The sequence below is a fragment of the Spermophilus citellus genome (genome assembly GCF_964194105.1).
Source record: "Spermophilus citellus genome assembly, chromosome: 9".
Classification (NCBI taxonomy): Eukaryota; Metazoa; Chordata; class Mammalia; order Rodentia; family Sciuridae; genus Spermophilus; species Spermophilus citellus.
Window position 1 is genome coordinate 111,365,877 of NC_138191.1, and position 19,636 is coordinate 111,385,512.

General features: G+C 42.2%; 1 protein-coding gene across 13 annotated transcripts in view; it reads left to right on the forward strand.

Annotated features, from left to right (window-relative positions):
* The window catches only part of INPP5B (inositol polyphosphate-5-phosphatase B), a 54,973-nt gene that overhangs the window by 11,239 nt on the left and 24,098 nt on the right, over positions 1 to 19,636 (forward strand). Inside the window, exon 1 of one of the 13 annotated variants that reach the window (XM_081306609.1) lies at positions 5,762 to 5,805. The exons of 11 other annotated variants lie outside the window; for them this stretch is intronic. Coding sequence is in view for 1 of the 2 variants with exons in the window: in XM_081306607.1 (XP_081162733.1) it covers positions 6,679 to 6,838 (160 nt within the window). In the remaining variant the exon portion in view is untranslated. Of the gene's footprint in view, positions 1 to 5,761; positions 5,806 to 6,513; positions 6,839 to 19,636 lie in introns of those variants that run through there. One more of the 13 variants, XM_081306607.1, reaches the window with a different exon arrangement.

A 19,636-nucleotide genomic window follows, 5' to 3' on the forward strand; every position in this document is an offset into this window, starting at 1 on the left:
CATGTGCTAGGCAAGCGTTCCACCACTGAGCCACAACGCCAGCCCCTCATTATTGTTATCTAGCAACTGAAAATCCATTTATCTGGTTGAAAACCCAATGGGACATCCTTCATAGGGCTCAGTATTTATCAAGTTGTGTAAAAAGTTCACCTGCATTTCATCCTGGGTCCATGCAAAGACCTGCAGTTGTGTTCTGGAGGATTCTGAGCTCTACACTGGAAAGGAAACAGCTACTTGGAAGTCCCATGGGGGCTGTTCAGGGCTAATTTATCAAAGTGGTAGGAGCAAACAAATGTTGGTATTTTGGATTTTTTTCCATAGTTGATTCAAAGTGAGCTAGCTTTATAGTAATTCAAATTTAGAATGAAATGTGTTATAAGTGTTTTTTCCCCCAGACCCAGGAAACAAAGCTTTAAAGTCTGGCCTGTGAAAGGAAATGAATGCTATTTATATCTTGGGGTAACATAAAGGGTAACCTAGATTACTAGAGCAGGAGCCAGAGAGAATGTTAGAAAAATAGCCTGTGGGTTGATTTTCTTTCGTCTTGCTCTATCTGTATTAATAAGTAAAATCTGTGTGACCAACAGATCCTTTTAGCATGAAGAAAATGAATTTGCTTTTGTTTCTTTTAGAGGTAGGAATATTACATACATATCATTTCCACTTTTGTAGTAAGCTCTGCAGACTTTCTAAGCAAATTAATTTGAGTCACATGTTTCTTTAAACTAAACAGAAGTGGGAGGGTAGTGGCACGCACCTGTAATCCCAGGAGCCTGAGGCAGGAGGATCACAAATTCAAAGCCAGCAATTTAGCAAGGCCTTAAGCAACTAGTGAGTCCCTGTCTCACAAAGGGCTCACAAAGGGCTCACAAAGGGCACAGTGGCACATGCCTGTAATCCCAGTGGCTTGGGAGGTGGAGGCAGGAGGATTGATTGGGAGTTCAAAGGCAGCTCTGCAACTCAGTGAGACCCTGTCTCTAAATAAAATACAAAATAGGACTAGGGATGTGACTCAGTGGTCAAGTGCCCCTGAGTTCAATCCCCAGTTACCCCTGCCCCGCCAAAAAAAAAAAAAAAAAAAAAGCTGGGGATGTGGCACAGTGTTTAGGTGCCCCTGGATTCAATCTCTGGTACCAATAAATAAATAAATAAATGAAATAAAACAGAACTGTACCAATTTTTCTTCCTCCTTTTATTCTCTGTTTTCCTTCTTTGTCCCATATAAACATATGTTTATTTCTAATACAGGAGAATCCCCTAAAGACTTTTTTCCCTTGTGAAAACAGTTTGATTTGGAATTCTACAGTGGTTTTTTATAACAAGAAAGGTGACCCACAAATATTTATTTAGGTGCAGAGCTTTTAATGGAAGAATCCTTAGGGATGGGTAGTTTAGGAAGAGGAGGTGTCAATATCTATTACAGGGAAGGCAGTGTTGGGCATAGATGCTGGCTGACCTACATTTTTGTTTGTTTGTTTTGGTTGGTTGTTTGATTGTTTTTTGTTTTGTTTTTTTCTTAAAATATACTGTAACAACAGCCAAAAGGAAAAAAAAAAGTCAATGTAAAAAATACAACTGTAGCAAATTTGTAGTATTTACTGATGATCCATATATGAGCTGAAGCTAGCAAATATGAATCAGAAGAGACTTTCATTCTTGAAATAGTGATGATAGTGATGATAAGGATTTAAACAAAGTGTATGTCTAAGTAGCCTGGCTATTTTTGTCTTTTCACTGTTGCTCCTGGGTACAATATTAGATATGTTTTGATTGCCCGCCCGCTCGCGCTCACGCGCGCGCTCTCTCTCTCTCTCTCTCTCTCTCTCTCTCTCTTTATATCTTTATTTTTTAAAAAAAATTTTTAAGTTTTTTTTTTTAGTTATACATGGACACGATATCTTTATTTTGTTTATTTTTATTTTTTTATGTGGTGCTGAGGATCAAACCCAGGGTCTCACACATGTGAGGCGAGCGCGTTACTGTTGAGCCACAACCCTAGCCCTATATCTTTATTTAATTTATTTATATGTGGTGCAGAGGATCGAACCCAGGGCCTCGCACGTGCTAGGCAAGCCACAACCCCAGCCCTTGATTGTCCTCTCTTAACATCTATAAAATTGGAGTAAAAGTTTGCCTTCTGGAAGGTCACACAATACTTGTAGCAAAGCTAGATAACTTAAGGGTGCTTTTACGTGAGCAACACACTTAGACATTGCAAATGCCCAGTCCCAAGAGTTTAGAACCTGGCTGCCCTCTTCTGGGTCTATCCCTTGGTGGTTTCTTTCCAGAAGAATTGTATTTGTTATCTTTTTTACTCCTTCCCTCACTCCAGTTTCTTTTCTCTTAATGCAGTCACTAAAAACCTCAGTTATTCTTACTTTTCTCTATCCTTTTATGCCTAATAAGCAAATTTTGTCCATTCTTTTTCTTCAATACTGCTCCTACCTGCCCACATTTCAAAATCCCCCTAGTTCATAGTTAGTTCATACTAACATGAACAATTGCATTGGCTGAATGCAATCAACAATTGAATTACCTGAACAATTTACCTGAACAATTGCATTGGCTCTCTTACAAGTCTTCCTGACCTTAAGTTTCTCTCTTATCTCCTTAGAACATGCTTTTTATCACATCTCACTATGTGATGTGAGTTTACATGTTCTACCACTCCCTGTTGCCTACAGAATAAAGTTCAGATTCCTTGGTGTGACGTTCAAGTCCTGCACAGCCTGGCCTCAGCCCACCTCTCTAGTCTTGTCTGCCACAACTCAAGTGCATATCCTCTTACTTCAAACTTGACTGCTTATTATTTCTGGATGGAGCCCTGTACTTTTTCATGTCTTTGTTAACTTCTCATTCAGCTGTTTTTAAAAGCTTGAATTTTGCTGCTCTTAGCATTTTGTATCCCCTCTTTCCCAAATGCCAGCCTTCTATTCAGGAGTCTCTGAGAGGAGGATTACAAGTTTGAGACCAGTTTAGGCAATTTAGCAAGACCCAGTCTCCTAAAATAAAAAGGTCTGGAGATGTAGCTCAATGGTAGACACCTCTGGGCTCAATCCTGAAAAAACAAAAGCAAAGCCAGCTCAATGTCTTGTATATAAGTAGGTGCTGCAAAAATGTGTGTCTTGGCCTATGGCTATAGCTCAGTAGTAAAGCACTTTCCTAGCATATGCAAAGCCCCGGATTTGAGCCCCCAAAACAGGGGGGGCAGTGTTGGGAGAGGAATGTCTGTCTTTAGTTGAACTGTAGAGACCAAAACAGTTTGTTTCCTGAACAACTCTTGCCCCTTTCCTCTTTGAGAATGCTCTGTACTCCCTCCCCCTCCGGTCTTGGTTTGCTCTTGCCCACTTCTCTTTCAGCTTTCTCACCAGACCACAGGCAGTTCACAGAAGGCCCACTGAAGGGAGAACCTGGAGGAAAGAGTCAAGTCATTTCTCCAATATCCTCTCGCCTCTGACTTGTACTGCAAAGTAATTACTCTGGGGCTGGGGATATAGCTCAGTATAGTGCTTGCCTTAAGGCCCTGGGTTCAATGCATAAGGCCCTGGATTCAATCCCCAACACCACAAAAAAAAAAAAAAAGTAATTACTCTGTAGTCTTCCTCCTTGAAAGCTAAACTGGTCATATTTGTAGATTGGATCTTGAGTCCAGGGTTTATCTTGAGTATAGGGTACAATAGGGTACAAGATGTGGGTTTTTTTTTTTTTTTTGGTAGTTGTAGATGAACAGAATGCCTTTGTTTTATTTTTATGTGGTGCTAAGAATTGAACCCAGTGCCTCACATGTGATATGCAAACGCTCTGCCACTGAGTCCTAGCCCCACAAAATGGGTTTTTAAGAGATGTCTGTGCGAAAATCTGTGGTACTTTGTTTTTTGCCATGAAGATACTGGGAAATGTAAAAAGAAAACTCAGCATAGTTATTTGATTTTTAAGAAAATTATAGAATATCCATAAGGCCCTGGGTTTTGTTCCCAGGACCAGAATCAAACAAACAAAAAAGAATGACATAGCTGGTGCAATGGCACTCGCCTGTAATCCCAGTAGCTCAGGAGGCTGAGGCAGGAGGATCAAGAGTTTAAAGCCAGGGCTGGAGTTGTGGCTCAGTGGTAGAGTGTTTTCCTAGCATGCACAAGGCACTGGGTTCGATCCTTAGCACCACATAAGTGTAAAATAAAGATATTGTATCCACCTAAAACTAAAAAAATAAATATTTTTTAAAAAAAAGTTCAAAGCCAGCCTCAGCAAAAGAGAGACGCTGAGCAACTCAGTGAGACCTTGTTTCTAAATAAAATACAAAATAGGGCTGGGGATGTGGCTCAGTGATCAAATGAGTTCAAACCCAGTACCGAAAAAGAAAAAAGGATGACGGAACTATTTAGATTAGTGGCTAGACTGAAGTGGCAAAAATGGATTCTTTCCATTCTTTTTAAGGCCAGGTGCCCTGTGTTATGAACTGCACTCAAGAGCTCCCTGCCTTGTGTACTAAGTACTATGTAAACACTTAGCTTCCCTTTGCTATATGAGTAAAATTCAAACTCCACATAGCGTTCAGTCTTGCAGTTTGTCCCTGAATTTATTGTTATTATCACTAGTAGTTTCATTAGCAGTTGCAATTTGTGAAGTACTTACTATGGGACTGTTGGCCTTATACTATGCCATAAAGTTCCACAAGAGAATCTTCGTTTTTCATTTGGGGAGACTGAGGCTCTGAGAGGGTAGGTAACATGCCAGTGATCATTCAACCTGGTTGGTGACAGAGCTGAAAACAGAACTCAGGTCATTTGTTTGAATGTAGTACTCGAGTCCTAACCCCTGTAACCCCTAGATGACTCCAAGTGCCTCTCAGCATAATTTTTCACTCTTATTTATCTTACTTGTTGTTACTTCTGTCTGAACATTTTGCTTGATGCTTTTGCTGAAGTTATTTCCTCTGGTTTCTGAGCCCTTGTATTCTCTGAGGAGTTGTAAGTTTTTTATTTGAGAGCACAGACTCTCGGGCGCTACCTGGCATGCGTGTGGCCAGGGTTCGATCCTCAGCACCACATACAAACAAAGATGTTGTGTCTGCTGAAAACTAAAAAATAAATAAATATTAAAATTCTCTCTCTCTCTCTCTCTTAAAAAAAAAAAAAAAGCACAGACTCTCCTCTCTGATGCCCTGGGTTTGAATGCTGGCTGTGCCGTTCCCTACTTACTCTGTGTATTTGGGCAAGTAGTTTAACCTCTCTGTGTTTTTTTCTTGGTCTGAAATGTGGCACCTACCTCATAGAGTAATTGTGAAGAGAAAAGACACCACAGTGATGAAAGCAGTGTTCTATATATAGTGAGACTTAAGTGTTTGCCATTAATATTGTTCATGATAAGTATTTTTTCTTGTCATGAACACAGCCCAACTTAGATTCCGAGTAGTTGGATATGTATCTGTTACCTCCCTGTGGATTGAGTGGATCTCTTGCTGATGTGTGTTGCCCTCTTAAATTGAAAGAACCCATGGGATGCCCCCATGTGGCTTGGAGATGACGTAGTGTCATGGCAAGCATTGGATTAACCCATTTAACCTTGCTGGTATTTTAGAGCACATCATTTGTGGTGTTTTGCTCATATGGTTTTGCAGGTTCTTCTAGTTGGTGGAAATGGAATGCAAAGGCTGGTGGATAGGAGGATAGGAGGGGCACCTCCTTCTGGACCTGACCAGTAGATGCTTAGGAAGGGTAGAATATGATCTCCACCCTGCATTGATACCCGCACACCCACACATCCTGCAGAAACCACTGTGGAGCTTCTGCTTTGTTTTCTTTCTAGGTTAGTACTTATCCCTCAGAGTTTTCAATTTTATTGATGATGTTTGTGCTCATAGTTGTAAAAGGGGAGGTTGTAGGGCCTTGGAATCAAAACAGATCTGAGTTTTAATGTCAGCTGTGCCATTTACTGATTCTGTGTCCTTGGGCATGTCTGCCTCAGTATCCTTATTTGTAAAATGAGAACAATAATCATGAACAGTACATGGAGCATGTGGCATAGAACCTAGCTCTGAAAGTGTGCTTGATAAATGGCAGTTATTGTTATTAAAGCAGCAGAGGATTAGGAGTGATGAAGAAAGAAAAGAACAAATAGTTCCTGATTATCTGCTGTTGCCAGGCATGGTGCTAGGCTCCTGACCCATAGAGATTGTATTTTATACTTTGGGCTTCTCTGAAGTGTGGCAGTGTCCTCTCCATTTTATAAAAGAGGAAAAACAAGTCATTTGCTTGAGGTTTTACATAAGGTAATGAATGGTACCACTAAAATAGCCTGCTGTGTTTTATTCCAAAGCCTAAGGCTTTTCTAGAACACTCTAATGTCTCTTAAAATGTTGAACAAGATACACGGACAAGAAAGCCCTCAGAATAAAGCAAGGCCTCCAGAGGACAGGTGCAGGTTAGTGGGGCTTCATGAAGGAACTGAGGCCGTGCTTTAAAGGGGAGTTGGCCAGAAAGAAGGCGTACCTAGGGAGGCGAGAGAGGAGGGTGTGTGCGTGGGGAACCTGTCTTTTTAGATCGGGCTGTCTGGATGGTGGAGTCAAGCCAATATGAGGCTCTTTGCCTCATAGGCTAGTTGAACCAGTTTGGACCTTAACCTCTAGGCAGTGGTGTAACCTGGGACATTTTAGAGCAGAGAGAGATTAAATCAGAGTAGATGTGGCTGAGTCCAGAGAGGCATTGTGTAAGGAGTGGGAGGATCTCTCCTACTCCGGAGGCTCTTGAGGCAACAAACAAGGAGGTGATGGCCTGGAGGACAACAGCTGTGAGAAAGAAGAGACCCTTGGCTGACTCTTTCTGGCTGCCTAAGAAGAGGGGTGAGTGGATGGCAGGATTACAAACCTACCACAGGAGAAGGACAGTCCTGATGACAGAGGGAGGGCTCCCGGAACAGGCCTAGACATCTGACTACATTTTTACCCAGGATCCACCCGTGTGCAGAAGACCTTGTAGAAAAGCCCAGTAACAGTTGTATGATCTGGCATGAAACGCCCCCAATGGCTCCTGTGTTGAGGGCTTGGTCCCTGGTGTGGCAATGTTCAGAGGTGGGCTTTGGGGAGGTGATTGAATCATGAGGGCTCTGAACTTACCAGTGGGTTAATCCACTGAGAGAGTCATGATTCGAGTAGACTAGTGGGAGGTGACAGAAACTGCAGGAGGTGGAACCTAGTGGGGAAGTAGGACCTTGCCAGGCAAGCGCGCTACCGCTTGAGCCACATCCCCAGCCCCGAGTTTGGTTTATTTCTTTGCATCAAAAAGCCTAGAGTCAAGGCCGGGTATGGTGACCATGCCTGTAATCCCAGCAGTTCAGGAGGTTGAGACAGGAGGATGGCGAGTTCAAAGCCTCAGCAATGGCATGGTGCTTAGCAACTCAGTGAGACCCTTTCTCTAAATAAAATACAAAATAGGGCTGGGGACGTGGCTCACTGGTTGAGTGCCTGAGTTCAATCCCTAGTACCAAAAAAAAAAAAAAAAAAAAATCATAGAGTCCCACATCACTGATAGGGCTGGCCTTAAGACATTGAAATTGAGGCCTTGCCTTTTTGTTTTGTGGGTCTGGAACTTGCACAGGTCTGATTCGGCTTCTAGAGCTCCTTTTGCCATGGAGTGAGGGGTAGCCTCAAGTTAAAGCTAACCCTGGGAAAAGAAGACAGCAACTATAGGAGACATCTTTGTTCTGACAAGGAAACAGAGACTTGGAGAAGTTAGACAATTTGCCCAAAGTCCCACAGCTAGTAAAAGTCAGGACCAAAATAGAACCTAAGTCTGATTCCAAATCCTAGCACTCAGAAATGACCACCATTAAGGCTTTGGTGGATACCCATCCAGACTTTCTAGTGTTTATGTCTCATAGCTTCTTTTACTGTAACAAAGTATCTGATGCTGCATGGAGTTAAGAAAGGTTTACTTAGCTCACAGTTTTAGAGAGTGAAAGCCCAAGAACAAGCTGGCCCTATCTGTTCGGCCTCTGGTGAGCACCTTGTGGTGAATGGCATCACAGTGGTGGCAGTGCCTGAGAGAGAGCACACCATGAAACAGGAAGCCAAAGGATTTGAGCCAGGCTTGTTCTTTCTAAAAGCCTCCCCACCCCGATGGTTTTTCTTTTTTCTTTTTTCTTTTTTTTTTTTTGGAATGGGGATTGAACCCAGGGGTACTTTACCACTGAGCTACATCCCCAGCCCTTTTTATTTTTGAGACAGGGTCTTGCCGAGTTGCTGAGGCTGACCTCCTGCTTCAGCCTCCTGAGTTGTTGGGTTTATAGGTATGCACCACTCACTGTGCTTGAATTATAACAATTCACTTTTGAAGAACCCCTAATAGTTCAAAATACCACTCCCATTTACCAAATTACCTTCCCATAGACCCCACCTCTGAAAAGATCCACCACCATTCAACATTGCCACACTGAGGATTAAGCTTCTAGTGAACCTTTGGGGGCAAGCCACATCCCAGCTGTAGCAATATGTGTCTCTATAACACATATGTGTGGTTATAAATGTGATATGTATGTACATTGACTTATGCTGCACCCCTTTCTGATGGGTTTGGATACATCAGAGCATACTCACAGCTGCCACCCTCAGTGCCTTATTGGCAGTCTGAGATCCTGAAAGCTCTGAAGGCTGAAAATAATTTTCTGGTAAGTTTGGACCAAGCTTAATTTGGGCTCAGTTTGGCAGTAAGAATTGCTTTTACTGATATGAGACTATTTATAGGCTTTATTTATCCCACTAAGTGTCATTATTCATGAGTTATACTATGCCACATACTCTGCTGGGGTTATTGTAGTATATGGTACAGGTAGTGTATTATCTTTCTAAAACCCCCAAATTCATTTCAAAATGCATTTGGCTCAGAGGGTTTCATATAAGGGATTGTAGGGCTCTCTCAGGATACATTGCTGCTCAGGCTGAGGAGGAACCTCAGGAGCCAACAGTGTCTATTTAGGAAGGCATGCGAGAGGAGTTTTGAGTCCCTAAGATGTGTGGTGCAAAGTGCAGAAGTTGCAAAACAATTCCAACATTCTGTACTTTTTTCACATTGAGATGAAGCTGGAGGGTTTTTCCCCCATATTTTTTAATCAGTGCATTATAGTTGTATACAATGGTGGGATTTACTGTTACCCATTTGTATATGCACACAACATAGCAGTCTATTTTGGTCAAACTGATCCCCAGTAAATCCCCTTCCTTCCTTAGTTCCCCCCGCTTGTCCCTTTCCTCTACTCTGCTGATCTCCCTTCCATCTTCATGAGATGCTCCCACCTTTCTTTTCCTGTGTTCTCTTTCAAGCTGGAGCTGTTACTACGGTTGACTTACTAGGTAGTTTCCTACTGGGAAATGCCATTAGTTGTAGGCATGAAAGGTGGTCATGGGGGAGGCACCCAGAAATCACCACTGAAAAATGACCTGAACATAAGAAGAATTGAGTCCATTTGTTAAGTATGCATTTCCTGACTGCCTAGTATGGGCCCTGTATTATGGCAAGGCAGAAGCCACTGAGAGGTAAGCCCAGTTATGATTCCATTATGAAGAATGCCTGGACACTTTGTGAGGATGTGAGAAGAGGGCTAGAGACAGCTTTCTGAAGATGGCTCCTGAGCTGAGTCTTGAAGTTGAAGAATGAGTTTGTAGTCCACCATGTGATGGAGGTTAGGATACACTCAGGATCAGCTTTGCAAAGTGTAAAATAAATACTTGATAATAGTAGGAAAAAAATATACCCAGGATCAGGGATAGGATGAGGAGGCATCATCTGGAAAGGTAAATTGGTGTGACTGGATTGAGGAGTGGGGAGGACAGGCTGGAGTGGGGATGGGATGGGCTAAGACGTACTCTGCAGCTGATTATAAAGGACCTTGTGTGTAACTCAGAGATTAGTTTTATTCCAAAAGTCTTATAAATTATTGAGGGATTTTACACACAATAATGAGCTGCTTAGATTGTGTTTTCCATGTGGTGGCAGGCTGGTTTGGAGAGGGTGAAGATGGAGGTAAAGAAATCATTTTGGGCTTTGCAGAAATATTGAAGGCCTGAACTAAGGCATGTCGGTGGGGACAGGAACAAGTGTCAGGTTTAAAGGTGTTTATCAGAGGAAATCCATAGACTTGATAACTGAATGTGAAAAGAAAGAAAAGATCCCAGAAGTGACCTATTAAATTGGCTGACAATGGATTGGGGGTCTGAGGTGGGGAAAAAGGGCAGAGTGGGAGTCGGGGAGCAGGAGAGGAGACAGGACAGGAAGTTGTGGCCAGAGAGGGAATCATGGTACTTTCTAATGGTAAATTTGGTAAGGAGCTGCTGACAGTCAGCTTCTGTGCCATATTCTGGGGAAAAGAAGTTCTGAGAAGACTGCCCTGTGGCTGGAAATTCCCCAAATCCTGCCTTAAAGTTTCCATCTGTGGAGTCATGAATGAAGATGTCCAGCCTTGCTGGACTGAGTCCAGGGAGAGATCCCATGTGAGAGCATTGGCAAGATGTAGGTCTGCAGGGCGGTTTCCCCACCAGTGTGCTTCCTACCCATGGACATAAGCCGAATCCACAGGGGCAGACCATTTGTCCCCAGGAGATGTCATTTCAGCCTGGCAGTTAGGAAGTATCCAAAGAAAGAAAATCCTGAGGGTGTAATTAGAAAGCACTGACATTCCTGTGAAAAGTGCAGGTGCCTTTGCATGTTATAAAGCCCCAGGAACTGTTAATGTTGAATGTTATAAAGCCCCAGGAACTGTTAATGTTGAAGTCCCTATTTTATAGATGAAGAAACTAAGACCCAAAGAGAGGAAGTGACTTCTCAAGTCACACAGGAAGGTAATGGTCAAGTGGAACTTTGTAATTGATTCTTTCATATCTGTAATACATTGAATGTCTGTTGCGCCCCAGTCCCTGGATGCATCTCAGGGAAATAGCACGAAGGCAGTCTTGCCTCATAGGGTGTAACTTTTAGTGAGGATGACATCCAATAATAAATAAATAAAATTTTATTATAAATGTGATGTAATATCAAAGGGTAGTGGTTATTTTATTTTTGTAGTGCTGGGGATTGAACCCAGGGCCTCATGCTAGGCAGTACTCTACCACTGAGCTCCACCCCCAGCCCTTCAAATGGTACTAATTCTAAGAGGAAAAATTTTTTTTTTTTTTTTTTTTTTTTAGAGAGAGAATTTTTTAATATTTATTTTTTAGTTTTTGGTGGACACAACATCTTTACTTTATTTGTATGTGGTGCTGAGGATCGAACCCAGGGCCCCTGCGCATGCCAGGTGAGTGCACTACTGCTTGAGCCACATCTCCAGCCCAAGGAAAAAAATTTTAAAAGCTGGGCTGTCATTCCCAAACTGTGCGTTAAAGCACACAGAGCTGAGGCTCTGCAGTGACACTCACAGGGACATTGTGGGAGATTTAAAACTTTTCAGGGTAAATAGGAACCACTGGCTCACAGTTTCATCAGTGGAGAGTGCTGCATTCCTTTTTGAGATCATATTTTTAGAAACTTGGGTTTTGGTGGCTGCTGTGATTTAATGCATGTCCCTGTCCAAAATGCTTGAGACTGAAAATGTTTCAGTTAATGGATTTGTTTTCCAGATTTTGGAGATGTAGCTCAAGGATAAAACATGAAATTCACTGTGTTGGGCTGGGGATGTGGCTCAAGCGGTAGCGCGCTTGCCTGGCATGCGTGCGGTCCAGGTTCGATCCTCAGCACCACATACAAAGATGTTGTGTCCGCCGAGAACTAGAAAATAAATATTAAAAATTCCCCCTCTCTCTCTCTCTCTCTCTCTCTCTCTCTCTCTCTCCTCTCTCACTCTCTCTTTAAAAAAAAAAAAAGAAATTCACTGTGTTTCATGTATATCATATACACATAGCCAGGAGGTAATTTTGTGCAATATCTTTAATAATGTGACCACTGAGTCACATTCCCTAAAATATTTTGTATTTTATTTAGAGACAGGGTCTCACTGAGTTGCATGAAACTAAGTTTGGTGGTGTAGAATTTTCCACTGTGGCATTATGGTGGTACTCAAAAAGTTTTGGATTTTGGACATTTTGGATTAGATATGTTCAATCTATACTGTGCTTAAACCATGTGAAATATTATATGTGATGTCCACCTGATTCCAGGGTTTGAGAAGTTGTATAGTATAACAGGCATACATTGGTGAGTAATTGTTATTAATTTTTGTTAGTGTTTTGTTGGTGCTAGGGATGGAACCCAGGACCTCAGAGATTCTGGACAAGTGGTCTGAGCTGTATTCCCAACCCAATAATTGTGCTTAAGATGGAATGGAAGCTGGGTGTGGTGGTGCACACCTATAATCCCACCAGCAACTGAGGAGGTTGAGGCAGGAGAATCAAAAGTTCAAGGTCAACTTCAGCAATTTAGTGAGACCCTCAGCAATTTAGGAAGGCTCTGTCTCAAAAAATAAAAAGGAATGAGATGTAGCTCAAGGATAAAGCACTCCGGATTCAGTCCTCAGTACCAACCAACAAACAAAAAACAAAACTGCTACTAAGTTGTGAGGACTTACATACATATTAATTTATTTAGCACTAACTACTTAAAACTGTTAGATATTTCTCGTGGCTTCAAGGTGTCTTGAAAAAATGATTGAGAAGGAGGGTGCTATGGACTGAGAAAATTTAGGAGCCTCTGAATTAAGGGCAAGTGTGAGGTGGCAGGGACTCAGGTAGTGTCAGAGTAAGTGTTAGACCTTTGTAATGAAAGGGAGTGATGGATGGGGGTCCAGAGGAAGCACATTTCAGACAGAGGGACCAGTAATAGCAAAGGTCCTGAATCAGTAATGAGCTTGGTGTGCCCCGGGAACAGCCAAAAATGAAGTGTGGCAGGGTCTCAGTGAGTGAGGTTGGAGAGGCATTAGAGGCCTAGTCTTATAAAACTCTGATGAGGAGGTTGGATTTTATTCTCAAGGTGATGGGAAGCTACTTGAAGTTCCTTCTGATATAGTGATGTGATTTTTTTTTTCAAAGTTTATTCCGTCTGCTGTTTGGGAAACTGACTCTTGGGGTGTACACATAGTAGCACACAAGACAGTTAGGAAGCTGCTGTTGTAGTCTCAGTGAGAACTTGTGTGTGGTGTGTATTTTTTTTTTTTTTTGAAGGGGGTACTGGGGATTGAACTCAAGACACTCGACCACAGAGTCACATTCCCTAAAATATTTTGTATTTTATTTAGAGTCAGGGTCTCACTGAGTTGCTTAGCGCCTTGTAGTTGCTGAGTCTGGGTTTGAACTCACAATCCTCCTGTCTCAGCCTCCAGAGCCGCTGGGATTACAGGTGTGCATCACCGCGCCTGGCAACTTCTGGGTATATTTTCAAAAGTAGAACTTGCCAGAGTTGCTAATGAATTTGTTGTAGATGTGAGAAGGAAAAAGTCACGGGTGGATCCTGGGTTTTTAGTCTGAGCAAGTGGTTGAATGACGTGACATTTAACTGAGGTGAAGAAAGCAGAGCAGGGAGGTGGGGCATAAGAACCTGGAAGGTCTGTGATGGAGTGATTGGCATATTGGTGGTTTTTAAAACGCTGAGGCTTTGAGATCTTTAGATGAGGAAAAGTTAGAGAGGAAGTCTGAGTCTGAAGCCTTGCCTGGGGTCTCCCTGGGGGCATGGGGGCAGGGTGTGGAGAAAGAAATGAGCCTTCCTGGACTAAAGAAAGTGTTCATGGAAGGAGGAAGTGATCATCCCTCAAGTACTGCAAAGAGGTGGAAGTAGACTGAGCTGAAGACTGAGAAGTGACATTGGGATTTGGCAACATGAAGGTTATGGGCATCTTGACACAAGCAGTTGCAGTGGAGACAGGGCCAATCGCAGGGGTTGAGAAGAGGCTGGGATGTGAAATCCAGAATCTGTTCCCATTCCCTTGGATTTTACCTAATGTACTTTTCCGCTCCAGGGTCCCATCTAGGTCACCACATTAGATTTAGTTGTCCTGTCTCCTTAGGCTCTTGGCTGAGATGTCCCTTGTTTTTCACAACCTTGACAGTTCTGAGGGTACTGGTCAAGACCCCCGTTTGGATTCATCTGATGTTTTCTCATTAGACTATGGGGGCACCTCAGAGGTGAAGTTTCATTCTTATCGTGCTACATCAAAGGTGCACACTAACATGACCTATGTTGTTATGAAATTTGGCCAGTTGGCCCAGGAAGTTTTTGTTAGGTTTCTCCACCATAAAGCTTTCATTTTCCCCCTTTCCATACTGTACTCTTTGGAAGGAAGTCACTGTATGCAGCCCGTGCTTGAAGAGTGGGAAGTCATGCTCTGCCTCCTTGGAGATGGAGCTGTCTCTATAAGTTATTTGGAATTCTTCATGGAAGATTTGTCTCTTCTCTCCCATGTATTTTTTTATTTAGTTTTGTATCAACATGGACCGATGGACACTTATTTTATATATTGAGTTATAATCCAGTGCTACTTTATTTTATTGCTCAGTTGTTCCCACTTTGGCCATTGGGAGCTCTTTCACTCTCTCAGTTGGCTTCTGTGTCCCTTTAACTATCCTCATTATTGTAGCTGGGTTGGTTTTTATTTTTATTCCCCCCACCCCAGCAGTTTCTTGATTTCTGGCACTACAAGATGTTTAGGGCTCATTTTGTACATTTTCTGTTCCAGTCCTAAATTAGTCATCCTTCCCAGGAGCTCTGGTTCCTTTTATTGGAGAACAATATGAGAAATCAAGGTCTGAAGTCAGGCACAGGGCACCCGCCTGTAATCCCAGTGACTCAGGAGGCTTAGGCTGGAGGATTGTTAAGTTTGAGGCCAACCTCAGCAATTTAGCGAGATCTTGTCTTAAAGAGGGTTGGCGTTGTGGCTTAGTGATTAGGTGTCCCTAGGTTCAATCCCCTATACAAAAGCAAAAACCCAACAAAGAAAGAAACTAAGATCTGAGCATTAGAGTGTGCTCATTGTTGTGTTCTTGGTTCTAGGTCCTCTCAACTGACAGAGCAAGGAAATATGTGTATATATTCTTATTATGTATATATACACATCTATAAATATTTCTACATGTAACTCTATATTAGACTGAATATGAATGCATAAGATGTCTTTAACTCTAATCCCTTGCTACATGGATTATTCTAGCTTCTTCCCTTTGCTTTATCTGCAACCTCCCACTCTAACAGTGGGAAACCTGACTTCCACCACTCACCATCCATTCATGCTATTGTTCAAACCAGTGTACATGTGTAGTGGGTTCAGAATTGTTCATCCATACCCTCATGGGACAGTGCTGTCAACGAGAGCACAGTGCTTACATACAGTTCCATTTGCTGTTAGTCTGACAGACTCCACTCATTGCTGAAATTACTTAGAAATTTCTCCTACCCCTCTCAGTGTGTTTGTTTCATACATTTGGGATAGAGTTGGATTTTTTTTTTTTTTTGTCATTTTCTACATTCACTCCAGGATACCCTGATTTCCTAAATGATTTTTTGTATTGTTTTGTTTTTGCAGTGCCGGGGATCAAACTCAGGGCTTTGCACATGCTAAGTCCCAAATGATTTTTTGAAATTTGTATTCATTAGAGCCTGGTGCCATGGAAACTGCTTGGTCCCACTTGCTTGGGAGGCTGAGGCAGGAGGATCCCTTGAGCCTAAGAGTTCAGGGCCAGTCTGTACAACAGAGAGAGACCCTGTCTCTTGAAAAAAATTGCATATATTAAAGTTCATTCTTTGTGCTATAATGTCCTATGGGTTTTTAGTTTTTATTTTGTGGTTCTGGGGATTGACCCCAGGGCCTTGTGCATGTGAGGCAAGCACTCTACCAACTGTGCTATATCCACAGCCCTATTATTGTCTTTTGAGGTTTGATAACACATTCTTTTTTATTACTGAAAATATTTATATGAATGTATTGAGTTTGTTTATCAATTCACTCATTGAAAGATATCTTGGTTGCTTTTAGTTTGGGCAATTGTAAGTAAAGCTATAAACATTTGGGTGCAGTTCTTTAAGTAGGCATAAATTTACAAATTAATAGGTACCCGTGAGTGTGATTGTTTGGTCAAATGGTAATACTATTTAGCTTTGGAGGAAAGTGACAAATTGTCTTCCAGAGTAGCTGTACCATTTTCTATGTTTATATTCAGTGAAATGAGTGTTGGCCTCTATCCTTGATAGCAACTGGCATTGTAATTTTTTTAAAATTTCAGACATTCTTAACCTGGCATGCTATTCACTAACTTGGAAGCTTAGTTCTTGGGCTGCGGTTATGGCTCAGTGGTAGAGCATTTCCCTAGCATGTTTTAGGCCCTGGGTTTGATTCTCAGCACCATATATAAATAAATAAAATAAAAGTCTGTCAACTAAATAAGTTTTTTTTTAAAAAAAAAAAAACTTAGTTCTTTAAGCTGCATAGCTTACTGAAAAAGCAAGAGTAGAATCTAGCGGGGCATTTGGTTTCCAGAAGTAATTTTTTTTTTTAAAGAGAGAGAGAGAGAGAATTTTAATATTTATTTTTTAGTTTTCGGCGGACACAACATCTTTGTATGTGGTGCTGAGGATCGAACCCCGGGCCGCATGCATGCCAGGCAAGCGCGCTACCGCTTGAGCCACATCCCCAGCCCCTCCAGAAGTAATTTTTAAGTAACCCTGGGGACAACAGGACTCAAAACAACCTGTTCTAATTCTCCTTTTCTTGTTTTCATTGTGCACTGAAGGTAATGGGAAGATCACTTTGAATATCCCAAAAGAATACCACAAGTTTAAGCTGGGATGATATGTATTTGTATGGCACCTAAGGGATCCACACCTAGTGTTTTCTGTTGAGTTATTATTTTTTTTTTAGAGAGAGAGTGAGAGAGGAGAGAGAGAAGAGAATTTTTAATATTTATTTTTAGTTCTCGGCGGACACAACATCTTTGTTGGTATGTGGTGCTGAGGATCGAACCCGGGCCGCACGCATACCAGGTGAGCGCGCTACCGCTTGAGCCACATCCCCAGCCCGTGTTGAGTTATTGAGTGAGTGTACCACTTACACTGGGTGGTGTGCTGGATGACGGAACAATTGGGCAAGGTCTCATCCTCAGTAAACTTCCAGTCTAACTGGGGAGAAAAAACAGTTGAGGCCATAATGTGGGGATAGAGGGAGCTATGGAACTGGTCAAGGAGGGGTCAAGAAAGGCTCCTTGGGGCTGGGGTTGTAGTTCAGTGGCAGAGCACTTGCCTAACACATGTGAGGCACTGGGTTGGATCCTTAGCACTACATAAAAACAAAACAAAAAAAGGCTGCTGTCTATCTACAAATACAGTTTTGTTTTTTTTTTTAAAGGCTTCTTAGAAGAAGTGGTCTCTAAAATGTGTGCTGCAGCAGGGGTTGGGTCACAGTTCCATAGACTGAATTCAGCCTGTGCCTCTTGTTCAACAGCTTGTGAGCTAAGAATTGTTTCTTTTCTTTCCTTTTTTTAAGGCAGAGTTTGTATTTTGCCCAGTCTTGCCCCAAACTCTTGGAATAAAGTAATCCTCCTACCCCAGCTTCCTGAGTAGCTGCAACTAAAAATATTTGAATGTTTGAAAAGACTAAAGAAACATTTTGTGACACATGGAAATTACATGAGATTCACACCTCAGGATCCTTATATAAAACTTTATTTGCCCTCTGATTGCAGAGCCAGGCAGTTGCTTGCGACACAGACTGTAAGGCTTGCAAAGCCGAGGACACTACTCTCTGGCCCTTTCAGAAAAAGTTTTCTTACCCCTGCTTACAGGATGGGTAGGAGTTAGCTGCCAACCCACAATGAGTTAGAGGGAAGTTGGTTTCTTTTCTTTTTTTGCTACGGGGATTGGACTCGGGGGCACTCAACCACTGAGCCACACCCCCAGCCCTATTTTGTATTTTATTTAGAGACAGGGTCTCACTGAGTTGCTTAGTGCTTTGTAGTTGCTGAAGCTGGCTTTAAACTACTGATACTCCTGCCTCAGCCTCCGAGCTGCTGGGATTGCAGGCATGCACCACCATGCCTGGCAGGAAGGTGGTTTCTGATGGGATCTTTGCATAGCTGCAGTGACTTTGATGTGCTTACAGCCTGATATCAAGCAGGTAGTGGCCAGAGGACTGATGAGAGGTGGCAGCATCCAAACAAGAAAGAACCTTGGCCACCATATGAAGGGATTGGGATTATTCAGTGTAAAGTGAGGTGAGAAGATTTACTTAAAGAAAAAAAAATCTGCTGGGCTCAGTGGCACACACCTGTAATCCCAGCAGCTCACGAGGCTGAGGCAGGAGGATCACGAGTTCAAAGCCAGTCTCAGCAAAAGCGAGGCATAGCAACTCAGTGAGACCTGATCTTTAAATAAAATACAAAAGAGGGCTGGGATTTGGCTCAGTGGCTGAGTGCCCCTGAGTTCAATCCCTGGTACCCCCGCAAAAAAGAAAAGAGGCAGGGAGACTAGTTGAAGCTCTTGTAGTCATTCAGTTGAAATACTGGTAACTGATTGCTGCAGTGACATTAGGGATAGGCTATAAGGATTCAAGGGGCATTTCCAAAGCCAAATTGAAAGGCCTTTATGTCCTAGTCCTTTCAGACCACTATGTTTTTCATAATAAAATACATAATATGGATGGCTGTTAATGACAGATTTGTTTGCCACCAGGCACAGTGGCACATACCAGTAATCTCAGCAGTTCAGGAGGCTGAGGTAGGAGGATTTCAAGTTCAAAGCCAGCCTCAGCAAAAGTGAGGCACTAAGCAACTCAGTGAGACCCTGTCTCTAAATAAAATACAAAATAAGGCTGGGGATGTGGCTCAGTGGCCCAGTGCCCCTGAGTTCAATCTCTGGTCCCTGCCCTCTGCCAAAAAAGAAATAATGACAGATTTGTTTCCCACAGTTCTGGAGACAGGGAAGTACAGGATCAAGGCTCCAGTAGAACTCGGTGTCTGGCTAGGGCCCACTTCCTGATTTACCTGTGACTGCCTCCTCTGTGTCCTCATGTGGCAAGAGTAGGAACTCTTTTGTCTCCTTATCCCTACATGTGGGCACTAATCCCATTTCAGAGGGCTCACCTCATGACCTAAACACCTCCTGCAGGTCTCACCTCCTAATACCATCATTTTGGGGCTTATGATTTCCATATATGGAAGGGAGGGGCATAAACATTCACAGCGTTTGGGATTGATTGGAGGTGCTGAAATGTAACTATTTTCATGTTAATAAAATAAAAACTTTTTATTTTTACTTTTGAAAAGTTTGGTTTTTTTTTTCAGGTCTTTTGTGCTTTTATTAATAAAGCAGATTAAAGTTTGACTTTCCCAATTCATTACTAAAATATAGCAAGATATACAGATGTACACATTAGCATACACTATTATAAACAATGATAAAGTCAGTGAGAAATCCATGTTTAGTAACAGTCTTCAGAGCAGAATTCTTCTGCAGTGTTTCATGCGCCTGGTCTTCCCTCCCCTAATTTGTGAATTGATGTTGCCTCTCTGTGGCTTTGTCTTGTTCCCTGTTGACTAGAATTTTGGCTTCTAAGGAGAAAAAGTTCTTGGCAGATTAATTTCCTTTTTAGGTTTATCTTGGTTTTACAAATCTCCCCAAATATTTCTTTGTTGAGAGTCCTTGGGCTCTTTGGTTTTTAAGGCACTTTGTTGACAAAGACA